A 16,663-nucleotide genomic window follows, 5' to 3' on the forward strand; every position below is an offset into this window, starting at 1 on the left:
ACTGGTAACTGCAAGTGTATTATGCTATAAATGTGGTTTATGAGGAAATTTCTAGTGTACCCATAATTCAAATTGCTTAAAAAACATAATAAATGTTTTTTGAAAATGTAAAAATGCAGAACGTTTTTTGTGAGGTTTAGCTTTAGGGATAGGGTTAGGGGATAGAATCTATAGTTCGTACAGTACAAAAATAATTATGTCTATGTGTGAATATATCAATATTTCTGACCTGTTCACTCATACTGTTAATGCCATCTGGGCCGAGCAGGTTGACTGCTTGTTTAACCAGGTCAGTTCGTCCACAGTTGAGCATTCGGAAGCCCAGGTCCTGCAGGAATTTTGCTTCTGTAGAGGCAGCGTCCAGCTTCCGTGTGGCACAGAAACAATCATCCGCTCTGTTGAAAAAAGAGAAAAATCCAGAATAAAGGTAGACTGATATATCGTTTTACCGATAAATTGGAGCCGATTGTTGCCTTTTGGAACTATCGGTTATCTGCAAAAATCTATGCTGATAGTTGACGGTAGTTTTTCTGTGGCCAGCACTGGAGGATTTTACAGTTACAATATGGCTTCATTCTACAGTATAACAGCGGCCTCTTGAGATTAAATTATACAATCCCTGGCACCTTGTGGTGATTTGCTGCATCTAAATCTTTCATGATTGACGACATTCAACCATATTTTAATCCTCATTCCGATGCATATCTTTTCATTATCTAATCAAGTATTCTTAACTAAAGTGAGGGCTTCATTTTAAAAAAAAAAAAGCCCTGGTGTGTTTTGAGCTTGTTTGTAGTTAAACGTTCTGCATTACGCACCAAATCTTAATTAGTTGTGGATATTCTTGGGATATTTGTTGAACAATAACTGCATATGACCTAACTACAGCTGGAATTGTATTAATTTTGGGCTCTTGTAGCTTCTATGTCTTTGCCTGTCATAGTAAGGACAGACTAACATTTATTTTAAAAACTAGTGGCTGATTAATCATTTATTGACCACCACATTAGTTATCGGTCACCTATTACACGTCCAAAGAAAAGCTGCTAGTCCATGACTATCAACTAAGCAGTTGTATGATGATGATGCAATAATTCCTTACAGCTAATTTACTGAAATTCAATCATTATCATACTTATCTTTTATTCTCTTTAATTTATTCCAGGTACCATATAATTGCTTTAACAGAAAATATTCTGTAGCTCAAAAAATTAACACAGGAGACTTCTTTCAAAAGATTGTTGCCATGGAAAAAGAATGCCTGAAGCTAACCTTTTTTTTGTTTGCCAAGACAACCTGCATCTTTCAAGGTATTAGCACACACCTGAAAACAACTATACCCATGTAAAAAGGCATTTACATAGCGCTTCAGAGTCTGGCACTAGGAAAATAAAACCACAGGGAAGTTAAGGATGCTCTGTGCAATTTGTAATGAGTGCATAGTGTCTGTATATGTACTGCCAAAAACTGACAAATTGTTAATTAAAGCTTTTTTTGTGCATATAGTGTGTATGCCAGTTGTGTGTTTTTGTATTTGTGTATGGATGTGTCATTGCATTCCAAGCCTACTTCAGCTGCCTTGGCTCACAGTCCACCCTGGGTAACAGCAGTCTGGCCGCCTGTCGCACATCGTCACTGTCTACCGAGAAGCTGCGCCGGTGTTCTGTGTGTGCCACTGCCACTCTGATCCATTCCATCAGAGGAGGCAGTACCAGGAACGGCCTGCGGGGGCAGCAGATAAACATGTTTTATATTAGGGCTATGGCTAGGTGTGTCAGTAAGTCAATAAGCTTCTATAAAGGGGTCATGGCATGAGGAATACAATTTTCCTTGATCTTTTGACATATAAGAGGTCATTGTACTATAAAAGCTAACTGTAAATTTCAGAACTCAAAACTTCCTCCTCTCTGCAAAAAGAGGATTTGTTGAAACAAAGCTGCCAAAACGACACGTTTATTACTTCCTCCACATTGTGATGTCACACTGTGTTAAACATTTGTATCTGAATGCCTCCACAATAACATATGAATGCCTACTTTATCTCTTCTATAGGCATGCCCATTAGCTGTGAGTAGTTAGATATCAATGAAAGACAGCAGGTCATTCAAGAGCAGAGAGCCAATCATAACAGTGGGCGTTCACTGTCAAGTCTTAAAGGACAAGAAGCACCAAAACAAAGCACTTCTGACAAAGGGTCAGAATGAGAGTGGAAAATTGAATTGAATTTATTTCAGGATAACCCCTTGAGATGTAACATCTCATTTTCAAGGGGGTCCTGCACCAATCTATACAGACACAAAGGTTAACCACACAATACAAAAAAAGACACAAACACAAACATATATACACAAAACAATAACCCGCACACCTACCCTTGCCCCAAATCAAATATAGCACACATTTTAAAGTATTATGACAAATAATTGGCCGATGCATTAAACAACCAATGCGTCATTTATCAATATGCCTTATAACAAAACGTAACATGCAAGATAACATTACATCTCACATAGAAATGTCAAAGAATATCAAGATAATTTTACAAGAAAAATCATAATTATATAGCCTACATACAACTATATGTTTTCTACATAAATCCTTTAATACCATTGTGTCCCTAATTACAAGAACATGTAGTTTTTAGAAAAGAAAAGAGTGACGATTTAAATAAACCAAATGTAGAAATAGACCTCAAAAAATGATAATGTTTTACAAATATATGACTGTTTTTATTGCAATTATTTTAATTTTTTAGTAATATTTTACAAGTGAATCTCATGGAAAATATTAAAATAATAAAAAAAAGGGTTTGTCGTGACCCCTTTAATAAAAAAGTTCAATTTCCGTTTAGTTTTAGTTAGTTGTAACAGTGCATAAATCATTTTTATTTTGTATTTTTGGAAAATGTTAGATTCATATAGTTTCTGTATAGTTTTAATTTTCATCCCTTGTAACATAGCACCGTAAATAGATCCATCTGCCCATGATACATCAGAAACTGCATCATACGCAAAATAACACCTTCAAACTTTAAGTATACATTTAAATTTGTCATTTTCATAAAAACAAGTACTTATAGACAATGAAATTTGATGAGATATACACGCCCGTAAATTCATTTTTGCAAACTGACTTTTTATCTGTATTTTGACATAATGATGTTTTAAGGCCTCCCACCATCCAAAGGACATGCAGGCTAGGTTAATTGGTGTCTCCAAAAAAAATTGCCGTGGATGTGGATGTGGATGTGGATGTGGAGGTGAGTGTGAGTGTGAGTGCGAGTGTATGTCTGTCTATGTGTGGCCCTGCGATGGACTGGCGACCTGTCCAGGGTGTCCCCCGCCTTTCGCCCAATGTTAGCTGGGATAGGCTCCAGCCCCCCGCAACCCTGTACACAGGATAAGCGGTTGACGATGGATGGATGGATGGATGGATGTTTTAAGGCTCAAAATGACTTTCATCTTCAATCTACAACAAAACTAAATCAAATTCTAAGCAAAATCATGATATGAACACACCTCATTAGTCAACAAATTTTATTTTTTTTAAGTATTTATTTGTTTCTTCTAAACACCTTTCCACTTTTTTAATGGGGACATCTGTTTGCATGCAGCTTCTACATACTTTAGAGAAGTAATCATAAACTCTCTGTTGGGATTACAGTTGCTACTAATTACCAGCACTAAGCAGCATCTAATTAGTGCGGTTGGACTCTGCAGCATATGAAAGACCTGTAGCCCTAATGACAGGCTTTCAGTCAGAAAACGAACATTAGAGATTCAAGCTGCTCATTACAAAAAAAAAAATATATATATATATATATATAAATAAAAATAAAAAAAATCCCACTCTCATTGCAACAGATGAAACAGCACGCAAAAAATATAATTAAACAGCTGTAAGTGCACATTTAATTGCACATGGCCTATCAATTTTGTTACTTATAGTACAGTATGTGCTGAACTGCTTTTGCATCCCTATTACTTTTTGATCTTAAACTTAAAAATTGTTTTATATAAAGATTTAAAACTATTCTTTATAGGTTGTATAACATGAGGAAAATCAAATTCAGTGAGTCACAATAATCATTACCACAAATTTCATATTTTGTTGGGTATTTCTGCTTGAAGCTTCTGTGGTGCCTTTCTTGGAGTTAATTATTCTTATCAGGTTGTATTATGGGCCAATACTGTGACAAGGAGGAGGTCGTGGTCAGGCCGTGAGGGTGCATGGCTGGCGCTGTATCAGTCGATCAGCGGGAGAGTGAGATAAAGGGGGGCCAGAGACACCAGTTTGAGAGAGAGACACACGTGGCCGCATTGCATGTGTGTCTGTGTCCTTATATTTTTGTTGTTTGAAGTTCATTCATATCATAAAATGTTCAGCCGGTTCCCGCCTCCTCCTTGCCTGTCCTTATACTGTTACAAACATGCCTGTAATGCAGATGGCTATATACAATGAAATAATTGCAACTGTCTTTCATGAGAACACATGTGTGAAATGGGTTGGGCTTTACAGTATGTTTATGGCTTTGAAGTTCCTAAAAACAATGGCTTCATAGTACTTGTACGCCTACACAACAACAATGTTAATGCTTGTCTTTGTGTCAAACTTGTTGCACACACCCCTCTGCACTAAAAAAGCAAGCCATGTGTGGGAATGAGCATGTTATCATAATTCCTGAAGTAGAAAAAAAATTCCTGTTCAATTAGCATCACTGTTAAGCAGTAACATTTTGAGTGGTTAGTGCACAAGCCTCAAAATAATTATGCAGACAGGGTCAAAAATGAACTTTTTTTGCCACATTAGCCACGATACAGGTGAAAAGAGAAAATGTACCATGCATAAATATTAATATAAATTGTATTATACATTTAATTATTCTTATTTGCTTTACTTGCTTTTGGCAAGTTTTAACTGTGTTTTCTGTGTATGGAAAAAGACATTAGGTCCCTGTTCTGTTCTGACCAACATTCATCTCCAATAACTTGAAACACCATTAAACCCTCCTGAGACCTGAGCATGACTGCTACGTGCATTTTCCATTTCCATTTTTGATTTGTAACTAGTAGCACCTATTAAACATGCAAAATTATCATAATAATAATAATTCTAGAGCAAATAGTTTTCCTAAAAATGCATGTCCACATATGAGGACAGCGGCACTAAATTGTGAACCAAGTGATAGAAATTCAGATTTATAATATTTTTATTAGGTTTCCAGGAGTGTTGTTTATTCATGGTTTTGAGATTTTACAGACATTACAGCTGATTTTCTGTGAAGCTGCTTTGTAGCATTGCGCATTGGGAAAAGCACAAATAAAAAATAACTATACAAATAAAAATGACTTATGTAATTATGACTTTTCTACTTTGGCAAAGAAATCTCAATGTTCTCTCTTTGCACTGTACAATTTTACCAATCAGAAATTTGCATAAATAATTCAGATTCAAAGTAATGGCCAGCATCATCCAATCACTGCCAACCATGTTAAAATAACATTATACATCATTAATTCTGAATCTAAGTACTAACTGCCATTTTCCCATGTCTGCTAACCATGTTGAGTGGTGACAACATCATCTGCAGCCTGAAACTGAACTTTTGGTCAGATTTTAGGACTGAATGCACTTGGCTGCATAGAAAGCTATAGTATGCTCCCCTGCTCTCTTGCTTCCTATTTAGTGAATGACTTAACCTCCAGTGTTCTGTCTGTCCGCACTGGCTTCAGAACAGTTAAAAATGTACCTTTTAGTCATATTAATTATAGGATTTCTATATTTATATATAGGTGCACATTGTTTTTAGCAGCGTGACGTTCTTGCTAAAATATTTAAATGGCATCTCGTAATCTGTAAAACTGTAATCTTTTGACTCAAACAGGTTTCAATTAAAACATTTAATTTGGTTTCTGACCAGATGTTATTTTGTTGGTGTTTTTCCCAAAGACAAACTCTGCTGTAATCGGCGCCATGTTGTTTTGTCACATGACTCCATACTTTAAAAGTTCAACCCTTTACTGACAGCCCAGAATCTTCTGAACCGGGATCAGTTTGAATTAATTTAAATTATGTGTTGCATATAGCAAAGCCAAAATACAACGTCCATGCATGTGTACCCCAGGTCGCACAAGGATACACCTTGAAGCTTAATTGTATCCCTCTGTCTTCATCTGTGTTTCCTCTGATCTGTGTCTACAGCTAGCTTTGCACGATCCACATTCTTCTTCCCTGGACACCTACCCACTGCAGGAAAGCCTGCCAGGAATCCGAGCTCAGCCCAAACAAACCACAAACCCTTCTATGTTTCTCTTTTGCCTGACTAATGTGCTTGTCCTCTCCCCTCCCTTCAATGAAATGTTGAAGGAAAAGGACATGGTTCTCATTCCACTAAAGAGTTTAAAAGTGAAGCCACATCTGGCTCAAAAAATGGAGCCTGGTTTTTGTTATAGACTGAGCCATGAATTTTGTCAACTCAAGCGTTGACCAGAGGAAGGGAGTTTCCCGATCAAACAGGGTTTGCTGGAAAAATGTCAAGGTCTTTATAAACATTTAGCTAAATTCATGATTTTCCATTGATTTATGTCGCTTACCGTATGACAATAATTAGCCTTTCAGGAAACTTGGGTCAAAATGGAAAAAATAAAACTATTTCCAAAATCTACTGTAAAAAGCATATATACTGTATATTATTACAATTTAATGGTTTCAAATAATATATACACTTTTTCAGTGGTGGACGGAGTACACATACCATGTACTTGAGTTAAAGATACTCAAGGTAAAATATTACTCAAGTAAAAGTAGAAGTGCTGCCTTTAAACATTCACTTGAGTAAAAGTACAAAAGTATTTGCCTTCAAATGTACTTAAGTATCCAAGTACTATGATTTTTTATGGCCATAATGTCCTATTATAATTTGTCACAAGACTCTTGCTTAACTCAGTCTACATGAAGACTAATGTCACTCTTGGCACACCAATCTATTAATAAAATGGCATTAATTAGTCAGATGTATGTATATATATATATATATATATATATATATTTGAATTGAATACATTTTTTGTGTGTTTAATTTTGGAGGGAAGGGACTGTTCCCATAAGGTATAATACATTTACAGTATTTACTGTATATATTTTTCTCGAGTGTCTATGGTCATAATTATTAACATCCTAATGTTATGATACATTCACATAAACCTGCACAACACCATTAAATAAATATATATATATATATATATATATATATATATATATATATATATATATATATATACATACATACACACACACACACATATATATATATATATATATACATACACACACACATAGAATATATATAAATATATATATATATTTATATATATATTCTATGTTATGGGAGCAGCCAATTTCCTCCAAAATTAAACACAAAAACGTATTAATGCAGTGTTTCTGCTACTCCCCAGAAAAAAATGCTATTATATGCAAGTCATTTTAGTGTCAACATAATAAGCAATGTACATTATGCGTCAATATTTACCGATAATTGCTGCAATAATAGCTGCTGCTCTCTGCCCCGCTTAAAATCATTGGCAACGCAATTTGTTTGGAACTATTGAGAGCTACACGAATCACGTGACCGCGCGGCAGCGAGATCACTGTCGCAACCGTCTATGTTCGCAACTCTCATATTTAACGGCTCTGGGGTGCGTTTCCCGTACAACGACGTAACTTGCTGCTCCACTACCGTAGTACGATGCACTGTTTAAGAAATCAACTTGCTAGTCACGACTGTTTCCCGAAACCGTATTGTCGCAAATTGGTTGTTCAACCACGTTGGTTAATGATGTCACACATGTGGTGGAGTAAAAACTACTTTTAATGAATCTGTTTGCGATCGAATTAATGCTAGATGTTTTGCTATAAATTACGGACATGTCATCTGAGGACTATCTCATATTTTTCTCAGTTATTTGCTTTATTTCCAGATTCAATCATAGGCTCGTTCTTACGCACTAGAGCACGTTCACACATGCGCACTCTTCAAAAACGGTGCTTTAAATCTATTGACAAACTAAAAGACATAAAGGACATTTGTATGTCTTCTAAATAAAAGATACTGATTGTACTGAATGTCATCTTGCTTATTTGGCTCAAGATAATAATTTATTAAGCCCACATGTTATAATAACAAGAAACTCTGCTTCTAACCACAGGTCGAGAGCTGTCGTTCCAACCACACAACTCTGCGATGCTGTTTGCGAATGTTCGTTGGAACGATGGTTTCGGGAAACACCGACTCATTGAACTATGATGATAACGACGGAACTTGCGACCATAGTTGGCTAACGATGCTTTTGGGAAACGCACCTCTGGTTCGCGCTTAATAGATGCCGCCAAGGCAAGTTCAAAACAAAGCGCGCGCGCTGTACTGTGATTGGTGGCTCATTTGACCAGTTACGTTTTTATCCACTCATAAATAAAAAGGAACGACTGATTTTGAAAATGTAGTAGAGTAAAAAGTAAGATATTTGACTTTGAAATGTATTATCACATCTGTGTGATGTAGGAAGAAATGTCACAATGGATCCAGCAACGGGTAGGAGATAACTCCAAAACATTCCAATACTACTCCTATCTACAACTCTGAAACAGGAGTTAAGAGGTTCTACTGTATCTTCACTGTCCTAAAAATTTATATATGGTAATTCAAGATTATGTTTAAGAAGCTGTTCAGACCAAATGTGTTGTTATATAAAAAAATTATAATAAAATAACTCATTGTAGACTCTAAACTCAAAATGTAGTGCAACAAATGGAACAGAATGCACCAGCATTCCAGTCTTAAGACGCATTTATAAATATAAGTTATTTTATCATGACATGGTGTCTCAGGCCACATGAATGAATGAACATATGAATGAATAAACGTTACATTTATATAGCACTTTTCTCAAAAACTCAAAGCACTTTACAAAGTGAACAGTGGACTCTCCTCAACCACCACCAGTGTGCAGCATCCACCTGGATGATGCGATGGCAGCCATAGTGCGCCAGTATGCTCAACACAGCAGCTTTTGGTGGAGAGGAGAGAGTAGAGTTATAGAGCCAATTAATTGATGGGGATTCTAGGAGGCCATGATTGAGAAGGGCCAATGGGGGGAATTTGGCCAGGACACCGGGGTTACACCCCTACTCTTTATGAGAAGTGCCCTGGGACTTTTAATGACCACAGAGTCAGGATCTCGGTTTAACATCTCATCCAAAGAATGGTGCCTTTTTAAGGTACAGTGTCCCTGACATTAGGACCCACACAGACCACAGGGTGAGCACCACCTGCTGGTTTCCTTAACACCTCTTCAAAACAAACCACACTAATTTGTTTTCATTCGTTTTTCAAAGTATGTGGAACTAGAGAGAATTTTCAGAATGCTTTGTTTTCATTGGAGGAAAACAACGTTCTAGTGTGAATGAGATGTGTAATTGTAAACATTTTGAAATTAAACCGTTTTCAAATTGTGAATGTGGCCTTAAAAACAGTGAGACATTGAAAAACAGCATAATGTGGCACAATGTAACGGTCAAAGCCATCCATCTAGCACGTTTACAAAGAAAACCAGTTAAAAAAAACTGCACAGATGGACACAATGACGTATTTGGTGTGAACAGCCCCTTAATCACATGTTCCTTGATGTCAAGGGCTTGAATTCTACAATTGTGCTTACAGTGTCAATATTAACTTGCCAAGTAATCGCAATCTTCATTTGAATGATCCTGTTATCGATTCTTAGAATACTAGATTTACTTCAGTTTTGGTTGTGTTGATTATTTATCTGTTAAAAATATAGATACGGAACTGGACATTTTTGGAGCTTGTGATAATTATTAAACTACATTAATATTTTCATACTGTACCAAGTTAGAAGGTTTTCTGTATAATTTACAGCATTAGTTTAGAGAGAAATTCATTTTGTAAGCAAAATGGTCATAACTGAAATATACCGAAATGAATCACAATCAAACTCAAATCATATTAAAATCTGAAATAAATTGACAGCATGTGAATTGGAATCCAATAAAATATGGAAATCTGTATCAACACCCTTCAGAAGAAAATCTGTGTTGTTTGCCTCTGCAAAACTTGCTGAAATTATGCTAGGGTGTTCTAAGTGGTTGCCATGGCATTTGTATGAGGTTGTAAGGGTGTTCTGTGTGGTTGCTAGAGAATTTATAGGTGGTTGCTAGGAAGTTGCTTGTAGTTGCAAGGTGGTTTCTTCTTATACACCCCCAAGCCTTTATGATATTTCAGTCTGTATACTGACTGACTATACTGTAGATCTTGAAAAGCTCTTTAAGTACTGTAAGTCTGATTGCATAGAAAAGCAGCAGCACATCTCTCCTCAACAACAAGCTGCACAATTTGAGGTATCATCAATGTCTGTGGCTTAAATGGTGCAGGTCAATTACACGCCAAAGATTAAGCACCACTATTAAAATAGATTATGTTAGGATTTATTTGCATTATTGAGACATGCATTGGCAACATTTATGGTTCTCATTTACAGCATACACTCACCTCTCAGTGTGCAAGGTAATTTTTGAGGGTTCTACATTAGGGTTTTCCCACTCCATCTGTGGGCAGTGCATGAAATAGCAGAGTGTGTAGAGGGCTTCGGGTTCCCAGTGCACTGTTCCAGTGTGGTTCTGATGCACTGGCGTTCCATTGCTGGGGTTCTTGATGTGCAGAGGCTGAAGGTGATGCATGGCACGAGACACAAGATCACCTACAGGGGGACGTAAAGACATGTGATTGAGCACATGAGAATGTATGTACATTTACAAAGACACCCCCAAGATTGATGCTGTACATCAAAAATAGCTTCTACACAGTCTTTGACATAGACAACTAAGAAGAATACAAAGAAAAAGACAAAACTTGAGAGCTTGTAGATCACCACATCACAAAGAGACACACAATGGTACATTTGACAGGTAGACATTCGTTACAGGTGGAAATTATTCCCAACTACAGCAAAAACTACGACTTCCTCACAAAAAAAGAAAATGTGTAAAAAATTTCACAATATTCCCATGAAACCTTGAAGCAACAAAATAAAGCAATAAGCCACTCACTGCTCCTATCCTAACATCAGGCTATTTGTGGTTGCCAAGCAACTTAGCAACTTGGAGCATTAATATAGAATGTGTGGCCACATGTGTGCATTCATAATCATTTTACAATAGCTTTGAAAACTGCACAGCCCGTCCAATCAGTATCCAGAGGTTAAACTATACATTAATTTAGCAACAATTTTGACTCATTTTATCAAGAGCAGAAAGCTGGGACAGGAGAAAGTTAAAAAAAAGAAACAGCTTTATACGATAACGATATAGTGCATGTGAAAATAAACAGAATGTGCTCTCAGCAATTCACAACAATCATGCAACTTAATTTTCAAATTGCCATTTAAAATCCACTTTGTTCAAAAACAGTTTGAATGGGCATGATGCTCTTACATATGTGGTAGCTTTTCTGACTCTTTGCCAAGCTATTCTAGCTTTGTGAATTATCCAAAGGAAGGGCATCTTATTAAGGGCAAATTTACACTTCCCACGTACTCACCTCATTCAAATTGTATAGAGGAGAACCTGCTAAAAGAAGGCAATTAGACAAATGCCTATAATCGCCCCCACAAGGGGGGGGGGGGAGATGATCTCATTACTGTTATTGTTTTTTGCAAAACTGGCTGCATAAATAAAATCCCTGTCAAACCTTATCAAAGATGACAAAAACCATGATCAGAAGATTGGAATGTTAACCTGTCCATGAACAGAACGCCCATTTCTTCACCTATCCAGATGGCCTGAAAGATGTCTTTCAAGCTCTGCCAAGTGTTTCCTAACACCATTCATCTCAAGCTAGCCTTCACTTGATTTTACCAGTGTGGGATGCAGGAGAGAAGTGGCTGACCAGCTGTTGTTGTTCAGCACTGCTCCGTGAAAAGGGAAACCACTTTCTCAGCAGGAATAAGAAAGGATTAAATTCTAGTGTGCCTACCGTCCATCCTGGGAGTTAGTGTTAACATTGTACACTCTGCCTATAACAGTTTCTATTTTGGCTTCTGCTGCAATAAGCTAAAATCAAATGCCATTGACTTGGAGCTGCACAAGGAAGGAGAGAGGCCCAAATAGAAGACTATTATCATGGTGGCCAGGACAGGATTCAAATCTGGTGTGTTCTTTGTAATTCAAGCAGCCAAAATGTGTTTCTTCACTGAACAAAATTACTAATATATTCCACTGAGCCCACTGCTTATGTGTGTGCAACACAATGATTAAGAAAACAGTTAAGGGAAGTTTGGCAATTTATTTTAGCATGTTACCTGCAGCAACAGACCACAAATCAACACTGAATACAAAATCTTTTCAACTTTCAGAGGTCTGTACAGTATGTTATCTTCTGTGCATTTAACACTAACACCCTGTTTACACTTAGTATAAATGTGCATATCAAAATCATTGGCAGTGACCACTTATAATCAGACATCAGGTTTTAATCAGGTATAGTCTCTGATTTTGAGACAGCATTCATCACTTTTCATCAGTGTGTCATTGCAAATGGATATCAGACATGTCAACATTTTTAAACAAGAGTTTTGCAAGTATACAGTTGCCCAAAAAAGTATTTGGACACTTAGTTTTTGTAATTTGGTTTGATAATTAGTTTCTAATGCAATTAAATGTAAATTCTTTGGGTGGCTTAATAATTGTCTTGCTGGAAAAGTTTAAATCTCCTCTTTTAGTGCAATGATTACATTACATCAGTAGGTGGTCCTTCGATGTTGTCAGGACGCATTAGCGTTTAAACTACAAATGCAGTGTGGCCGTATGCATACCTGACCACCTTCGAATGGTGTAGGTGTTTCACAAAACAGATCACAAAACACACTGGAACCCATTTACACCTGTATTCAGTGCTGTTCACTTGTGATTGGACCAGCCAAGACAGAAACCAGGTGTAAATGGGGTCTTGAAAGATTCTTAACATTTGTCTGCTTCTATAATGTGTATAGACAAGAACTGTCAAGCTCTTCAGTTTAAAATGGGATCCATATATAACTGATCCACATATTATCAGACACAGGTACTGATAGAGTTGCTTAGCTGAAGTGTGGCCTGTGAACCACCTCCAGAGCATGTGGGTGGGTGGGTGAGGGGCACAGTTGCAGGCCAGTAGAGAGTAAAGACCTTGGCATCCCACTCATACTTCTGCTGAGCTTTATAGATGCTGACCTTTCCCTAGAACCAACACACCAGCATCAGAGGAAAATATGACTTTCAAAATACTAAGAAATATTCTGACATATGGTGTTGGAACAGGTATCACCATTGCATCATGATAAAATATCTGAACACCAGAGCGTGCACAGCTTAATGAAGAACAAAATGTCAAAGATGTCACTAAGACTGGCTTCTCTATAAATGCCACAGTTAATGAGTTTAATTGTTTTCTCTTCTTAAATCTATATATGTCAGAAGCGCATTGTATATTTCATTTATTATTATTACTCTTATTTGTGGTAAGGTATTTGAAACCCCAACCATACTCTATTAAACTTTGGCATGTTCGTGCTATGGGTATAATTAATGCCTCAAATCATGTGGATTCACAAGAAGAGGTGTGCTATTAATTTTCTCAGAGATTAGACCTGTGATTTTCACCTAGTAGTCAATAAAGTGGGTGAAAAAATCTTGCATTGAAAGAGGAACCAGAATGTCACTGAGACTTGGGGGTAGGCTGATTTGACTACATTCATGTATTTATTTGGCACATGTTAGCAACCACCCAGAATACTACAGTAACTGCATTACATCATGCTAAAAATCACATGCTTAACACCGTAGCAACTGCATAGCAACACCCTGGCAACCACCTACAATGCCCTAACATTGTAGCAGCAAATTTTGCATGGACAAGCACCACTTACATTTTCTATAAAAATCTAGTTTACTAAAATGTCTAAAAATCTACAATGTGAGTAGGATGCCAACTGTCCAATATTAGCCAGAACATCACATATTTTGGTTCAAATGAGAACGTCCCACTCAGGAGGCCTAGTGTCCTTCAATGTGTATTGTGAAAAGCACTATACAAATAAAATTGACTTGACTTGTCCTGTATTAAAGCAGCTAAACTCTGGAAGATGCCCAGAGACTAGGCAAATGTCTAGTATTCCTATGGTGAAAAGTTGGAAACCCTGAATTTAACTCTATTTTACACTACATAAAACCAAAGACTCAGGATGGAACACTTACAGTAAGAAGTAAAAGAGCCAATCACCTTTTAGACATACACATCGCCTTTCAGTCAACTCAGGAAAGCACAAGAGCTGTCCTTTTATGTCATTTGTATCCGTAAAAAAGCTACCTGGGAGCATTCCAAAGATGGCTGCCGAGTGGACTGAATTGAACTCTACTACACTATGAAAAAAACACTAAATCTGTTTTACACTACAAACATCAACTACACAACAGGGTCCAATAAACCTGTTGATGAATGACAAAGTTGTCCTCCTCCAAACCCACACAAGTTAGAGAACTCAAAGTACTTGAATGAGGCACAGTCTTTTTACCAGAAAAATCACATAGGCTCCCTTTTTCAAACCAAGCCTTTTGGGTGTGATTCAGCCTTGAAATTGCTCCAATTATAGGTCCACAATTCCCCTTTACTCTCATCTTTTATCGCAACAGACAAACAGTCAGCCTAAAAGATAGATCCACTACATGGCCTTCTCTATTCTAATTGCTCTTTTGCGGTTGGTGTAGTTTGGAGGGAGTCAGAAGAGGGAAGAGATCGGAGGCACACGTACATCTTTATACTTTGCAGTAATTATTCTCTGGTCGTTCCCAAAAGGCCTCTCAGGCACACCTGCATTAATCATAAGAAATGACTCGGTGGAACTCCCTCTCTCTCTTTCTCTTCCCTTCAGCAAATGAGGTAGTGGGAGGTGTAATTATGAGGAACAGATCACACCCCCGTGGAATATGACTCTGCAGAGACGCCCGCAAGCCCATCCACAAGAGCGAACACTATTGAGACATAAAATTCAAGTTTTTCATTTCATGCTGTACTATTTTGCATAATACTAAAAGAGAAGGGAGTCTTTACTGGCAAGCCAGTACAAAATGAATATGTTCTACCTTCCTTACCCATTGGCAGTTTCTCATTGGGGAGGAAATTAAGGATTATTTTAATAATTTAAACAGGAAATAAAAATGAAGTCTATTTACTTTCTTAAAGGTGCTGTGTTTTTTGATTTTTTATTAAATGACATGCAGAAAATGTACTTATTACCAGTCAGATATCATTGAATTAGATGCCATGATATATCACACCATGTAACAAAACTACTTCAGGTGGAACCAATGATGTAAACCATTTCCATTTTACAACTTCTCAAGATCCTACCCCTCCAATTTTGTTTAATTATTGAGTATCCTGTTTCATTCAAAAATGCATCATGTTTAAAAAGTAAATGGGTTGCAAATTCCATTTTAGATTGACTTTAATAATCACATTTCCATACAATATGGACAATAAATCATCAAATCACAATGTGAAAGTAACCTTCAGTGATTATTTAAATAAGTAGGATGTGATCTAATGACATTGAATGAAAACCTGAACCTTCAAAAGGTCTCCTAGAAGCACATCTATATTAATCTATAAGTGTTGTATTAAAGGGCTCATATCAAGAGAAAGTACATTTTCCTTGATCTTTAGCGATAAATGAAACATACTGTAACTACAGAACTCAACATTGTTGACTGTGTGTATTACCTACTACTCTGCATTTCTTTCTGAAAGATCGTTATAAGGTACGTTCGAAACAAACCGCTAAAATTTGTAACTACAGATTGTAATCCTGTCACAATATATCCTGTATTTGACAGTACAGCGAGAAAAAAAAAGTGAACTATAGAATTCTAAGGCTTGGAGAGAGAGAGAGTGAGAAATGGTAATGAAAATCAACAATATTACTTTTTTGGTGCACACACACACACACACACACACACACACACACACAAACATTGGGTAATGTTACTTTAAAAAGAGTACTGCATTACTCCTTAATGGATCATTTATAAACTTTAATGGATTACGTTACTTTTGTATTATTTTTGCATTATTTTTGCATTACATTTTTTCTCACCGCCACACAAAACAACATAGTAAACAAACAGATATTTAGAAAGTCTACAATCAGTAGGTCTTCACATCATATTTATAATAAAGACTCAATAACAGGAATATGTATGATCGACATGGCAGCCAATATGAATAAAGAAGAATAACGACTGTTTTACAAAATCATTTACAAAAAGTTCAACATCTGAACCTGCATCAGGGGTGGGTGGATTGTGGGGCTGTGCCCAGCGAAACCGAGCCTGCTGCCATCCCCAAATCACCTCCATCGCCAGCCGGGTCGTCCTCAATCACGTGGGATGGAGCAATGCAACTGGAGTGCCATTTGTTTTGAGAAACGAAAGCCGCGACCACAATGTTGCCATGGTCATGTCCTTGCATTAAGAACATGAACCATCCACAAATGCTGCCTCAGTGTGATCGCTACCCAGGCACACAAGGCAGCGTCTATGACCATCGGATCTGGAG

General features: G+C 37.0%; 1 protein-coding gene across 2 annotated transcripts in view; it reads right to left on the minus strand.

Moving 5' to 3' along the window:
• Positions 1 to 16,663, minus strand: part of LOC127638744 (ankyrin repeat and BTB/POZ domain-containing protein 3-A-like) — a 168,419-nt gene that overhangs the window by 22,496 nt on the left and 129,260 nt on the right. For both annotated transcript variants that reach the window (XM_052120460.1, XM_052120459.1), the window contains exons 3-5: positions 10,565 to 10,772; positions 1,570 to 1,722; positions 230 to 395 (exon numbers count right to left, since the gene is read on the minus strand). In XM_052120460.1, coding sequence (XP_051976420.1) covers positions 230 to 395; positions 1,570 to 1,722; positions 10,565 to 10,772 — 527 coding nt within the window. The remainder of the gene's footprint in view (positions 1 to 229; positions 396 to 1,569; positions 1,723 to 10,564; positions 10,773 to 16,663) is intronic.

Source organism: Xyrauchen texanus, chromosome 47, assembly GCF_025860055.1.
Source record: "Xyrauchen texanus isolate HMW12.3.18 chromosome 47, RBS_HiC_50CHRs, whole genome shotgun sequence".
Taxonomy (NCBI): domain Eukaryota; kingdom Metazoa; phylum Chordata; class Actinopteri; order Cypriniformes; family Catostomidae; genus Xyrauchen; species Xyrauchen texanus.